Source organism: Chrysochloris asiatica, unplaced genomic scaffold, assembly GCF_000296735.1.
Source record: "Chrysochloris asiatica unplaced genomic scaffold, ChrAsi1.0 scaffold00008, whole genome shotgun sequence".
Classification (NCBI taxonomy): Eukaryota; Metazoa; Chordata; class Mammalia; order Afrosoricida; family Chrysochloridae; genus Chrysochloris; species Chrysochloris asiatica.
The window spans coordinates 12,195,654-12,213,157 of NW_006408526.1; the positions used below are offsets into that span (position 1 = coordinate 12,195,654).

Genomic DNA, 17,504 nt, shown 5'->3' on the forward strand with positions numbered 1-17,504 from the left:
AGCTTCAACTAACAAAAAGCAAGGGAACAAACCTTTAATTGTTCATATGCAAGTACATGCTGAAGCTGAAGTAACTTTTATAAAGCCCGTGAGATCCAAAATATGCACTTGAGCATATTCCACCTGAATTCAGAGGCCATCTCAAGAACAGATTTGATGCATTAGACATTAATGACTAAAGATCGGAAGATCTGTGTGATGACATCAAGATCATCATACAGGAAGAAAGAAAAAGATCACTAAAAAGGCAGGAATAATGAAAAGACCAAAATGGATGTCTAAAGAGGCTCCGAAATTTTCTCTCCAGCGACAAGATGTTAAAGCAAATGATGAAATGAGAAAGTAAAAAAGCTGAACAGTAAACTTCCAAGTGTAGCTTGAGAAGACAAAGTCAAATATTATAATGAATTGTGCAAAGACCTGGCATTAGAAACCCAAAAGGGAAGAGCACACTCAGTATTTCTCAAGTGAAAAGAACTGAAGAAAGCCTCAACTTGCATTATTGAAGGATTCTATTGGCAAAATATTAAATGGTGCAGAAAGCATCAAAACAAGATGGAAGGTCTAATGAAATCAGTAACAAGCTAAAAACTAACCTATATCTTTCCTTAAGGATTTATAAATTCCTTCCTATCAACTTCCTTTTCCAAATTATTAATGACTGATTTTACTCATTCAAGGCAAAAAAATAACTTAATTCAGTGTAGCGCTTTACTAATTAGAAGACAAATTTAAGTTATCCATTAAGTCCACCCCAAAATCCTAAGGAAAAGAAATTATTGTCATCATCCCCATTTTACATAAAATGATAGTGAGACTTAGAAAAATTAATGCTTTGTTCAAGGACATCAGACAAGAAGCCACAAAGCCTGGAAACCTAAACCCCAGTTTTATTTATTTTTTTCTAAAGTTTCAACAGGCTTTCCATCTCATTGGTCTGTATCTTTTTAGTTTGAGTTTGTGTGTGTGTGTGTGTGTGTGTGTGTGTAACTGTTCCCCCATCAATAAAGATATATGACAGTTTCATTTTATGCAAACGTATAATTTTGTACACTACATGATGTAGACCTCTCTTAGTTTAGTGACAGAGGTAGAAAGGGATTGTATCTTCAAAGAAAAGCTCTCCCAGCCTTCTTTAAAAGAATTAATTAACTTGGGACCTATTATATTAAAAGCAAAACATGAATTCCTTTTCTCTACTAGAAGCATCTTATATAATCCCCTGCTATCTAGTTGAATATGACTCATAGCACCCCAAAGGACACAGTAGAACTGTTCCAAAGAGAAGCCCTGTAAACAAGGCTGTAAATCTTTATGTAAGCACAGTGCCACATCTTTTTCCCACTTAGTAACTAATGAGTTTGAACCACCAACCTTTTGGTTAGCAGCAGAATGTTTTAACCACTGTGTCACCAGGGTTCTGATCTTGTATAGGATGATACAGCATTTTAATATCAACTAGGATAATAAATCCTAGCTATTTAAGAATAAAAAAATGTAAAATCATAGTGGAATGGCCTTACCTAAGTCTACAGCAGAGAACGTAGACATGAGGTTAGTGGTGCTGGTGTGCCGTGGAGTCGGTTCCGACTCATGGCAAACTTGTATAGGGTTTGCAAGGCTTTAAATCTTAATGGGAGCAGAAAGCCTCATCTTTCTCCTGAGGAATGGCTGGTTGTTTCAAAATGCTAACCATGTGGTTAGCTGCCCGACTCATAACCTCTATGCTACCAGAGCTCATGAGGTTAGTTGTTGAATAATTCAGATACATATCTGTCCCAACAAATAAAATTATCCTTCCTTCTAGTTAAAGTTGTCATTATTTCTTCTTCTTCTTTTTTTTTTATATGCTGACTAGTAGCAAATTTAAGGCATCCTGATGATGCTATAGGGTAAGCATTGGACTGCTAACATTGGTCAGCAGTTTAAAACCATCAGCCATTCAGAAACTCTACAGACGGTTGCTAGGAGTCAGAATTGGCTTGATGGTAGTGAAAGTGATGACACTATTTGTTTTAAATGTTTCTACAAGAAATAGCCTCAGAGCCCAATACTGAATTTCATAAACCCAGGGTAGAATGGTTCTTCACTCTTGCATTTCAGTTAAACACTGATATAGTTCATGTTACATAAGTAGCAATTTGCAAGTTATCCTTAGAACATTTGGTCCAGTGTCTTTTCACCGCAGGCATGAAGGTTGGCCACAAGTCTACATTCTAGATGAAAAACACTAGTCAGATATAAAATAACCCCAAGCATTTGCTCAAATTAATAGTGTTTTCAGTTTCTTTTTTTTTTAAAAAAAGAGGAAATACAGATAAAAAAAATTATCAAAAATAATTTCACTAATGTTGCCTGAAACTTTAAGATTCCATTTCATTTACACTTTGTAAAGAAGAAGAAGAAGGAAAAAATCAACGATCCTATCTTTCTCCTCTATAATGTCAGAATTAGAGCCCATGATACTGAAAGCAGAGCATGTGGTTACTCTGATCAGTTCTTGTCCTCTGGAGGCCACCAAAGAGAATCTGCTTATGGTCTGTGAATAACAGCATTTAAATATTTTACCAATACATGAGTAAACAAGAGCATACTGGTGGTTATACACATTTTTACAAGCTGAGTAAAAATGAATGTTCAAATGTCCAGTAAAATGATAATGCAACAGAAAATGGAAATGGAATGGACAGACTAGAAATAGACAAAGAGGCACTATAACACTGCCAAACCATTCTAATAAGTAAAAGGAATACTCTGGGGAGCTGCTGTCAATTACATGGTCTAATAAAGAATTCCCTTTTATTTCCAGGTTGTTAAATTTAATTTTTTCCTGAGGAAAACTCGGATGAGTTGATTTGTCCTTTTTTTAAATGAAGCTTTTGTTTATTATGCTTTATTTTTCATTTTCATGGTTGGGATGTAATTAAATTCTATAGACAGATGGGTTTTAGCCATCCATGCTAATTACCATCGTGATCAATTAACTCAGCCGCTGCTTAGACTGGAGAAAGTTGTATAAGCAACAACCTGGGAATTTTGTCTTTTATAGGACAGTCGTAGTAACATCACCTAGCATGCATGTAATTCATGCAAACATCCAAATAAATGATTTTGCTTCTCTGGTACAATGGGATTTTATATTTTGGATATTTTCAATATAACTCCATCTTGAGAAAACAGAACACAGTATTTCACCAAAATAATTGGACCCAAAGTGTCAACATAAATGAAATGATGTACTATGTAACTATATTTTAAGGTGACATGTCTAGTCCAAAGAAAATTCTTCCAGTGTGCACAAACTGCATGCAATTACGCTGCATTCTATAGTTACAGAAGTCTCATGAATTAGAGGTAAATCTGTGTGACAATATCATGAAAACTGGCTACTTTCAGAATGCTATGCATCATAAAGTATTCAGCATCAGCATAATCTTCTTTAAAATTAAAGTTATGATGTCCAGTTTTCAGGTTTTCACCTTCCGGATGATAACATCCACCAGGAATCCAAAAGTCTCTGATGCAGCCTCTCTCCACTTTCCAGTCGGCTGAAAACTAGATGTTGAGTTAATTACCTACAGGGTAAACCCTTTTGTGTCACAGTTGAACTATGCCCATAGGGTTTTCAATGGCTGATTGTTCTGAAGTAGATCACCAGGCATTTTTTCTGAGGTTCCTCTAGATGGATTTGAATCTACAGTCATTCAGTTAGCAGTCGAGCACATTAACTACCTACAAAGACACAAAACCTGTAGCTCTTGAGTTTGTTATGACTCATACTGACCCTATACATCACCATAGAACTGTCCAGAGGATTTCAAAGCTGTAATCTCTATAGAAGCAGACTGCCATATTTTTCTCCTGCAGAGTGGCTGGTGGGTTAGAATCACTGGCTTTTCAGTTAGTTTTTTTTTTTTAAATGGGAAGCTGCCTCCTATTCATTCTTCTGTCCTCAAAGCCTAGAGCACACTGCCTTGTTCAGAGGAAGTGGTCATTAAATATTTACTATAATAAAGTATTAACAGGCTACTGAGCTCATCCCCAAATGGCAGAAAACTGCACTAATTCTGTAAATATTAAGCATGTTTATAACTTTCCCAATATAATATGTCTTTTGGGCAATTAATAGGATCAAGAGACTTCCTAAAAGTTATGTTGCCCTCCCCTGATTTTCCATTAGGATTGACTTTAAAGGGATAGACAAAGTGCATAAAAACCACAAAGAAATTATAACTAAATTAAAAAATACAAACTCAGTGGTTTCAAACCCAAGTAATTTCTGGGCAGCAGAGAGGACTCCTGAAGATTTCAACTTTTAGTGTAGCTGTTTTCTGCTAAGTCTTGTCCACTGAGGAGTCCTTAGGTGGTGTAAATGACCAAGTATTCAACTAGTAGCCCTGGTGTGGCACTATAGGATCAGCACTGGGCTGCTAGTATCGAAGTCAGCAGTTCAAACCCACCAGCTGCTCCTTGGAAATACTATCTATACAGGGTTGTGATGAGTCAGAACCAACTCAACGATACTTAACAACACTAACTAGCCAGGTGATGTGAACCCACCCAGAGAAGCCTTCAAAGACAGACCTGGTAATCTGCTTCTAAAAGGTTACAGAAAACCCTATGGGGAAGTTCTACTCTGTACACATGAAGTCAGAATAAACTTAATAGCAACTAGTGCTGTAGGTTAATCTACTAGACTGCAAAGTCGGTTTGAACTGCAAGGTCAGTGGTTCAAGCTCACCAGGTGATCCTCAGAAACCCTATACAGGGTCACTAGGGTCAGAACTGAATTGATGGCACATAACAACAACTTGTGTACTGTGTAGGTTTGCGGTTATTTTGTCTCTCATTCAAACATATAAGGACATCTATCATGATCAAAGGAGTCCTGGTGTGGCGCTGTGGGTTAATGTGCCAGACTGCAAAGTCATTTGAACTGCAAGGTCAGTTGACTGTTGAGCAATTGATGGTTTCATGAAATCAATAGATTTCTTGATTGAATATGATAAGGTGTTTCACATCAAACAAACAATGGAGATATAACACATTTATGATAAAGATATTAAAGTAAATTTTAACTTAAAAAGAGTTCAAATTATTTCTAAACTGTACTGAAAGAGATTTTTAAATGAGCTCATCACAAGTCACCATCAAAAATAAACAACAATGTAAATGATTTTCAATCACAACTAAATTAAAAAACCTTAGGCTTTGAACTACTACAACACTACTACACAATTGGTATGATTTGGTCATTCCCGTCATAGTAGGAATAGAAAGATGCAGACATTCACACTGGAAGTTAAGAAATGTGAACTGTCACTCCACAGACTAAAGTCACCAATCTTTTAAATTTAGGGTGATACAATTATTTTATCTGTAAATATTTTCCTCAAAAATTATAAGTGCTCTTCCAACCTTCAGTAACAATGTTCAAGCCACCAGTGATCTGAAGATGGAAGGGGCATAGGGGAAAAAAAGCATAAGAACAGCAAACTTAAAAAATAAAAAAATTAAGTATACACACACATACAGATATGCATTGATATGTATATATTTTGAAAAATCCAAACCCTAACAAGGTATTGGAGTCCTGGGGCTGAGGGTTAATGCACCAGTCTGCAAAGCCATTTGAACTGCAAGGTCAGTAGTTCAAGCCCACCCAGCTACTCCTTGGAAACCCTATACAGGGTCACTATGAGTCAGAACTGACTCGATGGCACTTAACAACAACAACAAAGATACTATATTATATTCAATACATAGTATGCAATTGAAAATTTATCTTGTTCATGATATGTTTTAAAGTAATTATCTATAAGATAAAGCAATAAATAAATTAAATGCCCCATGAAAAGATGTTCTTTAGGAAAATTATTTAGTTGTTGTTGTTAGGTGCCATAGAATCAGTACCGACTCATAGCAACACTATGCACAGCAGAATGAAACACTGCCTGATCCTGGGTCAACCTCACTATCATTGCCACACTTGAGCCCAATGATGCCACCACTTGGCCAATCCATCTCACTGGGGGTCTTCCTCTTTTTCTCTGACCCTCCACCCTTACAAAACATGATATCTTTCTCCAGAGACTGGTCCCTCCTGACAACATGTCCGAAGTATAAGAGATGAAGTTTGGCCATCTTGGTCTCCAAGGAGCACTCTGACTGCACTTCTGCCAACACAGATCTGTTGGTTCTTTTGGCAGCCCATGGCACTTTCAATATTCTCCTCCAACACCATAACTCAAAAGCATCAATTCTTTTATGGTCTTCCTTATTCACTGTCCAGCTTTTGCATGCATATGAGGTTATTGAAAATACCATGGCTTGGGTCAGGCGCACCTTAATCTTCAAGCTGACATCTTTGCTCTTCAACACTTTTAAAAGGTCTTGTGCAGCAGATTTGCCTAATGCAATACACCGTTTGATCTCTTGACTGCTGCTTCCATGAGTGTTGACAGTTGATCCAAAAAGAATGAAGTCCTTGACAACTTCCATTTTTTCTCCATTGATAAGAATGTTGTTTATTAGTCCAGTGGTGAGGATTTTCGCTTTCTTTACATTGAGACACAATCCATACTGAAGGCTGTGCTCTTTGATCTTCAACAGTAAATATTTTAAGTCTTCTCAATTTCATCAAGCAAGATTGTATCATCTGCACATTGCAGGTTGTTAATGAGTCTTCTACCAATCCTGATGCCACGTGTTTCTTCATATAACCCAGATTCTCAGATTATTTGCTCAGCATACAGGTTGAATAAGTATGGTGAAAGAACACAACCCTGTCACACACCTTTCTTAATTTTAAACCATACAGTGTTCCCATGTTCTGTTCAAACAACTGCCTCTTGGTCCATGTTCTTTTAATTGTATTAAAAGTAATTGAGAACACATCTTGCCTGAGTGGGCATGCATGTTCACTCACTCTGCCTCGTGTGTATGTGTGCTTGTGTGTATCTGTGTGTATGTATTCTGTCCATATCTGTTTCCTTAAAATAAAGAAAATAAAAATCAGCTGAGTTCCCACCAGGCTGGTTGAGACTAAATTATCAGGTCATATGAGTTTCTTTAATTACATATTTTTTCAATGAATAGATTTATTGTTGTTGTTAAGTACTGTGGGGTTGTTACATGTTGGACCCCGTGCAGGGTAACCATGAGTCGGAACTGACTCCACGGTATTTAACCACCACCACCACCACCATCATTAATTACTTAAGTGCCTGTAGAAATGAATGTTATCCATTCATAACAGTTTGGGTACAATTTATGCATTACTATAAAACAAATAAACCAACAGTAGAAAAATTAATTTTCTAATCTAAAATACAGCTTTGAAAATTATGCCTCTTTTCTAAGCTAAATTTAAAATGTCGGGTCATGATTTAACAATCTCTATAAATCTCAACTCTATTTTAATAGAAATAACAGACACATATTTAAAGAAAGAAATCAAGCATAGAAAGAAATCAAGCATAGAAAGAAATCAAGCATAGAAATCAAGCATTGGCTAAATCTCATTAAATTATTGGATATATTATATATAGTTATATTTATCAGCTACTCTGTTTTTTCACAGAAAAGTCTTATTTTGCTTTGTAAAGCAATGTTGCTATTAGGTGCCACCTGTCCCTGTTGACACAAAGTAAGGAAACAAAGCTCAGTCCTGCAATGTGCCCATGATTGTTATGGGTGGGCTCACTGGTGTAGCCACAGTGTCAGTCTATCTCTTTGAGAGTTTTCTTCTTAGTCACAGACCCTCTAACTTTACAAAGCATGATGTCCTTCTCCAGGGACTAGTTGCTCTTGATAGCATATCCAATGTATGTGACACAAAGTCTCACTATTATCACTTCCAAGAAGTATTCTGGCTGTACTTCTTCAAGACAGAACTATTTGTTCTTCTGGCAGTCCCTGGTATTTTCTATTATCTTTGCCAACACCATAATTCAAATGCCTCAACTCTTCAGTCTTCCTTATTCAATGTCCTTGTAAAGCAATAGATAACAAACTTCAACTGACTCTACATAGGAAAAAAACATCAATTATCTGGATTTCTTTTTTTGTCATTAAGCTTTATAAAGAGACAAATTAGAAAAGGTATTATCGGGTATTAATTTCAATGATAACTTAGAGATTATTTACTTGGACATGAAATCAGGGCTATCTTTTCTATTTTCTGGGTGTTTATGCTATACAATGATCATTGATTTTCTGAGTGATAGCCCCAAGACTCTGCAGTTGTCTAAAAGAAAGGTTCAATTATGTTTCTACATTATACTTGTCAAGAAATAAAAGTAAGGGAGTATATTTCACAAAGAATTCTTCAATAAAAATAGCAACAATCTTTGAATTAATTAAATTAATGTATCTGGAGAGTTCAGATCACCCATGTCTCAGCAATCTGTGCATTCAGGATTGATGGAGTAACAACATTTTAGTTCATGAGTATTTCTTTATACAGCAAAACCTGTAATATCCAGAATCTGTATAATGCAAAAAACTAGCAATGGGGGAAACTAACTCATATAATCAATCCCCACTGAAACAGTTACTAGAAAAGCTGTAATACTACACCCTGTCAAAAGCGGAAAACTTGTGAGACCGCCCCCGCAAAACAAGGCCATGTTGTAGAGTTCCAAGTATCACAAGTTTCACTATATATGACCCAGTAGCCCTCAACTTTAAGTTGAACCGTAAGAGTTGTTTTATTAAATTTTGGACGTAAGAGAATTACGTATCAGATTTTTAATCCCCAATGTTGCTGTTAGATGTGTCAAGTCGATTCTGAACCCATGTTTATGCTCAGTAAAATGAAAGACTAAAACGATGTATAAATAAAATATTAAACAGCTTCAGAGAGCTGTGTTTATCTTTTCAGATATAGGGTCTTGAGCAACAAGAGGCTGGTGAGTGGACAGAGTCCAGAATGAGAAGGCTCTCTCCCAGTTCTGACATCGTATGCTGATAGGCTTTCTGCTTTCCATGTTATGCTGAATAAAGGATAAAAAAGAAAAAAAAAAAGAAAAATACAAGAAACACATAGATGGAAAATGCCATCAAAAGTGAATAATTACTGCCAAGGTAATAAAACTTTTGCAAAAGTTCCATTTTTGATGCAAACCATGAATTATTCTTTTGTTCCCCCCCCTTTAAAATTATTCTACAAAACTAACTTCATTCACTGTTAAACACCACCACCACCTAATTATTTTCTCCCTGACCATTGAGATTTTAAGAGCAAACTCTTCAAAATTACTGGAGGGATGAAAATTGGTGTGTGTGTGTGTGTGTGTGTGTGTGTGTGCAGTGGGGGTGGGGGTGGGGGCTCCAGCTAGAGGCTCAACATTAGGACATATTTTCCTTGGAAGGCTTCCTTTGTTTCTCCACCCTAATCCTGACCTGTTTGGCTGATTCCTTCTTACCATTCTAAGGCTAATTTTCTAGGAAATCTTCCTTGTCCAACAGTCCCCACCATCTCATTCATTTGCTCTTGTTTTTGTTGTTGTTAAGTGCTGTTGAGTTGATGCTGACCCATAGCAACCCTGTGTAGGGTTTTTGAGGAGCAGTTGGTGAGCTTGAACCACCAACCTTGTGGTTTGAACCGACTTTGCAGTTCAGTGTATTAACCCACAGTGCCACAGGTATACAATTATTCCTCATGGTACACACTTCTATTCAGGCTTTTTACCCCCGTAATTTTTACAGTGTGCTTTTCCTCTTTTAGGCTGTTAGCTCCTGTAAGGATAGAGGCTGTGTTAACATTACTGATGTCTGTATGCTTAGCACATGCTTTATACACACTGGGGATTCAGCCAACATTTTTTCTATAAATGAATATGAGTATGGAAGCATTATTATAATTAGGGCAATTAGTGAGACACCTTCTTCCATTTAAGATGTCAAACACATGAGAAACATGAGCAAAAAAACACCCTAACCTAAGTTCCAAAAGCACATTCTCCTCTGTGGGATGATGGAGCCTTCCTGACAAAAGTTGAATAACGAGAGGGAAGAAGGCAGACAATGTTGACTGTTGACTGCCTTGTGTTCCATAAGTGGTTATATCAGGAAAAACTGAGTCAGGGAAAAACACCATGAAATTCAGATAAAGTAGTACCACTTGGGGAATTCTTCCCAATCATCATTTGCCCCAGTCTCCACTATGGTAGAAATTAGGGGTGCACTGTGTCCCAGGATGAGAAAGCAAACCACATCTGGCCTCCAGTGTGGCATTTACAATTCACTGTACAGCAGAATATACCAAGTTGGTCACAGAGATATATCCCTTGTCTGTTCAAGACCACACTTATGTCTAACTATAAGCCAAATTAGTTTCTGTTAAGTCAATTCTGACTCTTGGGGACCTAATGATCAGAGTGGATGTGTACTCAATAGGGTTTTCAATGGTTGATTTTTTGGAAATAGACAGCCATGCTTTTTTTTTTTTTTTTTTCCTGGTGAGCCCAATGGCCAACTCAAACTGCCAACTCAATTCAAGTGGACTCAAACTGGCAACATTTTGATTAGCACCCAAGTGAAAAGCAACTGCTTTGCCACCTAGTGACTCCATTTCTAACCAGCAAACCATTTTAGGGACCTTCTGCTAGCCATACAGTTTGCTTTTTTTTACATTCCCCACATTCAATGGACCAACAAATCCTGTCCATTCTGCTTAAACCTTCCTTCCCCAGTTTCAATTCAGTTCTCATCTCAGTTTTTCATACTCTAGCAACAGCTCTCTCTTTGAACTATAGAGACAGCATCATCATTATTGGGCATTCTGCCACCAATGAATTCTCCATATGTTACAAAAATACCTTTCCTAGATAAATTTAAAAAACAACAAAAGCCAACTCATCATAAGATTTCCTTTCTTCAAATATTTTGTCCTTCCTTCAAATATTTTCCTTTAGTTTGGTTTCCTTTTTCCCTCTCTCTTTTATGAGCATGGGAGCTAGGGTGTAGGGATTCTTGCTTATTGATGACAATGTTTTCTTGAGTATAGCGTGGATTTTTGCTTACTGATGACATTTAAACTCCTTAAATTTGCTCTTATAAATTGGCTCCCGCTTTATATCCCGTCAGTCAAATCCACATAAAAATTTCTTCTGTTACATTGAATGCCTAACTTTCTCTGGAAATAATGTGCCTTGCCATGAATTCTTGCTTTTATACACACAATTCCTTTTGTCTGGAGTGATGTGCCAACTTTGCATTGGGAAATGGTCATCTTCATCATCCAGCTTAAGTATGTTGTCCTGTTGAAGGAGGACAACATCTTTTACTTTGTTCTATTGATTTCTTCAGTAAGATGATAACATCTTGGTACAAATACTTACCCCAGCAGTTACCCATCCCTTTTAACCATCAATTCATCCCTGAGTTGTAATATATTCAAAGGCAGATACAGAGGCTTTCATATTAAGCATTAACATAAGGAAACAATGTATGGAATAAGTAAAAGTACAGAGAATAAAGTTTTTAAACGAACCAAATGAATGTTAGCATCTTGTTTTGGAAGAGTTGAAATAATATTTTTCCATATCATGTTTTAAATTGGCTACTAAGGTTTGACTTTGGAACCTAATGAACTTGAGCAGCTTTGTTTCTATGGTAATAGACATTCTAAGTTCCAAAAGCACATGTACAAATGAACTTTGGAATACAATAAGCCACCTCAAGGCTCCATGAGCCCAAGAAGCAGGCACTAAAGCTGGAGGGGTCCTCAGGCTGTGCTTGGCTGTGACAATTGGAGAGGTGAATGAGCCTGAGTAACAGCGTAAAGTCTTGAGAGGCAGCAGGTCATCAAAGAAGACCGTCTCCAGTCAGTCAGTGAACAGTCCAATGTCATCTGCCCATCTAGCCCTCCTGGGCCCATGCCATGCTGATCACCGTGTACTGTGTGAGGAGGGACCTCTCCGAGATAACCTTCTCTCTCCAGGTCAGTCATGATTTTGAGCTTCACAACTTCCGGGTACTCTGTGAGCTTGAGTCTGGCATTCCAGTTGAAGAGACTGAGATAATCTATATGGAGCAACTTCTTGATGATGACCAGTGTTCCCTGGGTTCCTATGGCCTAAAAGATGGTGACGTTGTAGTCTTACTTCAGAAGGAGAATTTGGGATCTCGACCTCCAGGACGAATATCAAACCAGCCTCGAGTAGATTTAAGTGGGATAGCCATGCCTGGAACATCCCGTTCCCGCCAACAGCAGCAGCAACGTGTACAAGTAGCCCAACAGGCCCAAGCCTTGGCTTCTGGAGAGAAGGTTGTATCTTCTCAAGGTTTGGACAGTCCAGCCTTGATCCGAAGCATGCTGCTTTCCAATCCTCATGACCTGTCCCTGCTGAAGGAGCGCAATCCTCGCTTGGCAGAAGCTCTGCTCAGTGGAAATCTTGAAACATTTTCTCAAGTCCTAATGGAGCAGGAAAGGGAGAGGACCCTGAAAGTGCAAGAGAGGCTTCACCTCTATTCTGCTGATCCATTTGATCTGGAAGCACAGGCCAAAATAGAAGAAGAAATCCGGCAGCAGAACATTGAAGAAAACATGAACATAGCAATGGAAGAGGCGCCCGAGAGTTTTGGACAAGTGGCAATGCTTTATATCAACTGCAAAGTGAATGGACATCCTTTGAAGGCTTTTGTTGACTCTGGTGCACAGATGACCATCATGAGCCAAGCTTGTGCTGAGAGATGTAACATAATAAGGCTGGTGGACCGACGATGGGCTGGGATTGCTAAAGGGGTGGGCACACAGAGGATTATTGGCCGCATCCATCTAGCTCAGATTCAAATTGAAGGTGATTTCTTGCAATGCTCTTTCTCAATATTGGAGGAGCAGCCCATGGACATGCTTCTAGGATTAGATATGCTCAAGAGACACCAGTGTTCCATTGACTTGAAGAAAAATGTGCTTGTGATTGGTACCACTGGCACACAGACGTTCTTTCTTCCTGAGGGAGAGTTACCCCCGTGTGCTAAGTTGGTAAGTGTTACAGGGCATGAAGAATCTTCAGATAAGGAAGTGGCTAATCCTATTAAAAAACCAGTCATGGATTCAGGATGGAAAAAGAATTGAAGCAGGTTGTAAATGTATCACCACTATGAGGGTGTGTCAGAAGCCAGTAAATTCTAAGAAAGTAGCTCACTGGCAAATGTAATCATTAAAAACATCAGTAACAACTAAACCCAACCTTTGAAGTAAGTATTGAGATCTGTAACTAGGTAAATTGTACTTATTTGATCCTGGCCTCTCTTCCATGTCCTTTATCTAGTGATCATTGAACCTCATCCTGGGAAGGTTCTGGAGGTGCTAGTTGATTACCAGAAATCCAGCCTCTTCCTTTAAAGACACTAACCAAGCAGATTAAGGTGGCTTGTCTAAATGCCATTGCTGTCAACACTACAAAGCATTTAAGCAAAACTATGTGTGTATTGAGCAAAATACAATGTTCACATTCCCTAACCAAGTCTTCCCTTGTACCAATGCTCACACCCTGTACAACTGCTGTAAATGTCCAAAGGGACAGACTTTTCTATTTTTGTTTTTCAGTAGGCATACTTAAAAGGAAGAAATTCAGAGCCAAGTCAGAGGTAAGGACAATGCCTATGAATTAATGAGAACTGACTTACTACGTGCATGGGTCTCTTCATAGTGTAAAACTATGCACAAACCTTGATATTTTCTTCTTCTGGGATCAGTTTTAAGTTCCAATTTTATTTACACATATATATACATTCATTTTGCATGTCATAAGAGATTGCTCAATGTCAACTAAAAACAGTGAATAGCGTACAAGGATACCTGGCACACAAAAGCCAATCTAAACATCACAGAATCTTCAAGCTAAAAGATAGCTCAAATCCTATTTTAGTCCAATCATACCCACCCTGCTTGTATCTCAATCCTATAATTGAATTCTCTGACAAAAATCTTATATCATCATGAAACATCTGTATAAACTCCTCTAATGACAAGGCCTGCCCCTTCTGCTGTAGCTATAATGTTTTGGGACAAGTCTTAGGTAAAACACTTTGTTGCTTATTTTGAATTCAAATCTATTATCTTAAAACTTCCAATAAATTGGTCTTCAATCTTCCTTCTGCCAAAAACATATTCAGTCTCTCTGGAATAAGGTAATCCTGTTCATATAGGACATCAGTATCATCTTAAATATGTTCTTATGCGGGTTTCCAGAAGATTCTTTCATTGTACTTCAGAGCACAAATCTACTAAAAAATTTTGTCGTGTTCCTTTGGACATATTCCAGCCTCTAGAACTATTACTTTATTGAATGGATTTGGAAATCAAAAACACTTTTATTGAATTGAAAAGCAATGACCTCAAAGAAAAATAAATCAATAGAGTAAATAATTGGGCATTGCTCTTACACATTATTTAAAAAAAAATTTGTCTTTTAATTCAGAAAGTATTTTCAAAAATTAATATCATGAATTTAAACTCTGAGGCTATCCTGTGCACACGTAAACAGGTCCTAATCAATTAAATTTGAAATGGGTTTGTTTTAGGTACAGGCAGAAGAAAGGTGAGGCTTTCTGCTCCCGTAAAGATTTACAGTCTCGTAAACCCTATACAGGGTCGTTATGGGTCGGAACTGACTCCACAACATATAATTACCACCACCACCAGTACCCACTGAATGTCTACTATGTAGATCTTTGCATACAATATTGCAATTAATCTTTATAATAAAGCTTCATCATAGTTATAATTGTGTAGTGCTGTAGGATAAGAACTAAACTGCTAACCACCAGTTTGGTAGTTCAAACCCACTAGCCACTCCTTGGAAACCCTACACAAAGGTCACTATGAGTCAGAACCAACTCAATCACACTTTAAAAGAACAACAACATAGTTATCATTAACCCCGTGTTACAGATGGGGACATTTGAAGCTTTCAAATATCCATAACTTCCTGTTTTCTTTCAACTCTTTTGAACAATTTTACATACACATGAATTTATATTTATTGTTACTATGTACCATCATTCAGTTCTGACTCAAATAGGATTTCTGAGAATGGCTGGTGGACTTGAACTGCTGACCTTGAGGTTACCAGTCCAGTGTTTACCCTATAGTGCCACACCAAGTCTCCATGAATATATGTTGACTGTTGTTGTTATTAGTGCCATTGAGTCAGTTCCAGCCCATAGCAACCCTATATAGGGTTTCTGAAAGTAGTTGATGTGTTTAAACCACTGACTTTGCAGCTAGCAGTCCAGTGCTTATCCAACCGTGCCACAACAGGGCTCCAAAAGCTCACTCTCATGACATGGTGAGGCAATGGATGGAGCAACATACATATACACCTATATGTGTGTGTGTGTGTGTGTGTGTGCATGTGTGTTTTCAAGAAGCAAAAGGCTCTTGATAATATGAAAGAATTCATACTTTCTTAGTGTTTATTAATAGTTTACTCCTATTTTCTTTTTTTAAAAAAATATGTTGGATATGTCTTACTAAATGCTCAACAAAAGCATCCTGATACATAATTTGAAAAACACCCACTGATCTAATTGCTCAATTTAAGTCTTTTCAGTTACAAATGCCAAGCTCTTTCCCCTATAAAACTTGCTTTAGTTGACACATTTTTTATCCTAAGTACTGGTACAAAATTGTTACAAAATCCCATTTTGTGAAAGCTACCAAAACACTACCAGTAAAAAAAATATAGGATAGAAGCAATCAGAATACACTTGTTGTTGTTGTTACTTGGCACCAACTCATAGCAAAGCTGTGCACAACAGAATGAACCACTGCCCAGTCCTGGGTCAACCTCACAACTGTCACCACACTTGAGGCCACTGATGCTGCCACTTTGCCAATCCATCTCGCTGGGGGTCTTTCTCTATTTCTATGACAGTCCACCTTACCAAACATGATACCCTTCTCTAGCAACTGGTCCCTTCTGACAATATGTCTGAAGTATGAGAGATGAAGTTTGGCCATGCTGGCCTCCAAGGAGCACTCTGGCTACACTTCTTCCAACACAGATCTGTTTGTTCTTTGACACTTTCAATATAGGAGAATACACTTAGCAATTATTTATTTGACGCTCATGATATAAACACTTAGCAAGGCCTTTGGAAATGAGTAAGTCACAGTTTCAGACATCTAGATCATTACAAACTGTAAGGGGTAGGATAAGGATCCATGAGTGATCACTGGACTACTGGCTGACAAGCTGGTGGTTCAAACCCACCCAAAGGCGTCTAGGAAGACAATTTGCTTCCAAAAGGTTACTGCCTTCTGAGCTTTATGGAGCAGTTTTAATCTGCACATGTGGAGGAACCATAAATTTGAAGGGACTTAACAGTAACGAATAATAACAAGTAAAGTCGGTGGTTCAAGCTCACCAGTCGTTCGTCAGAAACCCTATACAGGGTTGCTATGGGTTGGAATTAACTCGATGGCACTTAACAACAACAAACTTGCCAAATGGTTGAGAGTCCAAATCTAGTTAGTAGCACTGTGGAAGTCACAGTAGAAAAAAGACCTGACAATTTACTTTTGGATTGTTGTTGCTAGCCACTGTCCAGTTAATTTCAACTCATAGCATCCACATATGACAAAGTACAACTGCCCCCCTAGTTTTCTTGGCTGCAATCTTTATGGGAGCAGTTAGCCAGGTCTTTATATCACAGAGTTGCTGAAAGAATTTGAACCGCTCCTTTTAGCTTTAAATGGAGTGCAGCTCTACTCTGAATGACTCAGGGTTGTCATGAATCATAGTAAACTCAAAGGCAAAGGTCTTCTGTTGTGGTTAGGGGTACAGGAGACAGACTTGTAACCAACTAAGAACAAAATAAATGACATGAAATTAGTAGTATGTGAGAACAAATAAATGAATTGAATTTCTTTTAATAGGAAGTAAGCAGAGACCATGACCCTTAGTTACCCTTCAAGCTTGGAACTGAACCCATGGCTCAACATTTAGCCAAATAATAGAATGCTCTATAAGGTCAACAGTAACTCCTTAGAACAGTCAACCATAGAAGATCAAAAAGCAGCATTTGCCCAGGGATAAAGCTCAGAAGGCAGGAAGGGACAGGAAAGAAGGACAAACAAAACAGCAAACACAGGGAGGAAGTTGGAAGAGTTTGGTACATTGCGGGGATTGCAATCAATGTCAGGAAACAAAAGGTATACACATTTTTGAATGGAAAATCAATTTTCTCTGTAACTTGAAACCAAAATCACAATAAAAAGTTTAAGAAAAATTGACCCCTGACTAAGTGAATCCTACAAATTTCTTATAGTATACTTGGTTTAACCTTAGCTTTCTTTTCATTTTCCCTAAGTGTAGTCTGATATTAAAAATATTTTTTATCAAAACAAATAGTAAACAATATGTCTGCTTAAATATATCTATAGATACACATATGATGAAGTTCTAATAAATATATACATATATATATGGAGTCCTGGTGTGGGCCTGTCAAGATTGGTTTGAACCGCAAGGTTGGCAGTCAAGTTC

General features: G+C 37.7%; 2 protein-coding genes across 3 annotated transcripts in view; one reads left to right on the top strand and one right to left on the bottom strand.

The window, feature by feature from the left end:
- PDGFD (platelet derived growth factor D) overlaps positions 1-17,504 on the bottom strand; it is a 308,762-nt gene that overhangs the window by 144,268 nt on the left and 146,990 nt on the right. The gene's annotated exons all lie outside the window — the stretch shown is intronic.
- On the top strand, positions 11,888-13,084 carry DDI1 (DNA-damage inducible 1 homolog 1 (S. cerevisiae)). Its single transcript, XM_006833781.1, has one exon. The coding sequence runs from the start codon at positions 11,888-11,890 to the stop codon at positions 13,082-13,084; it is 1,197 nt and encodes a 398-aa protein (XP_006833844.1).

Bases quoted from the DNA above. Each gene is read 5' to 3' on its own strand.
- DDI1 (XM_006833781.1), top strand. From the start codon at position 11,888: ATGCTGATCACCGTGTACTGTGTGAGGAGGGACCTCTCCGAGATAACC.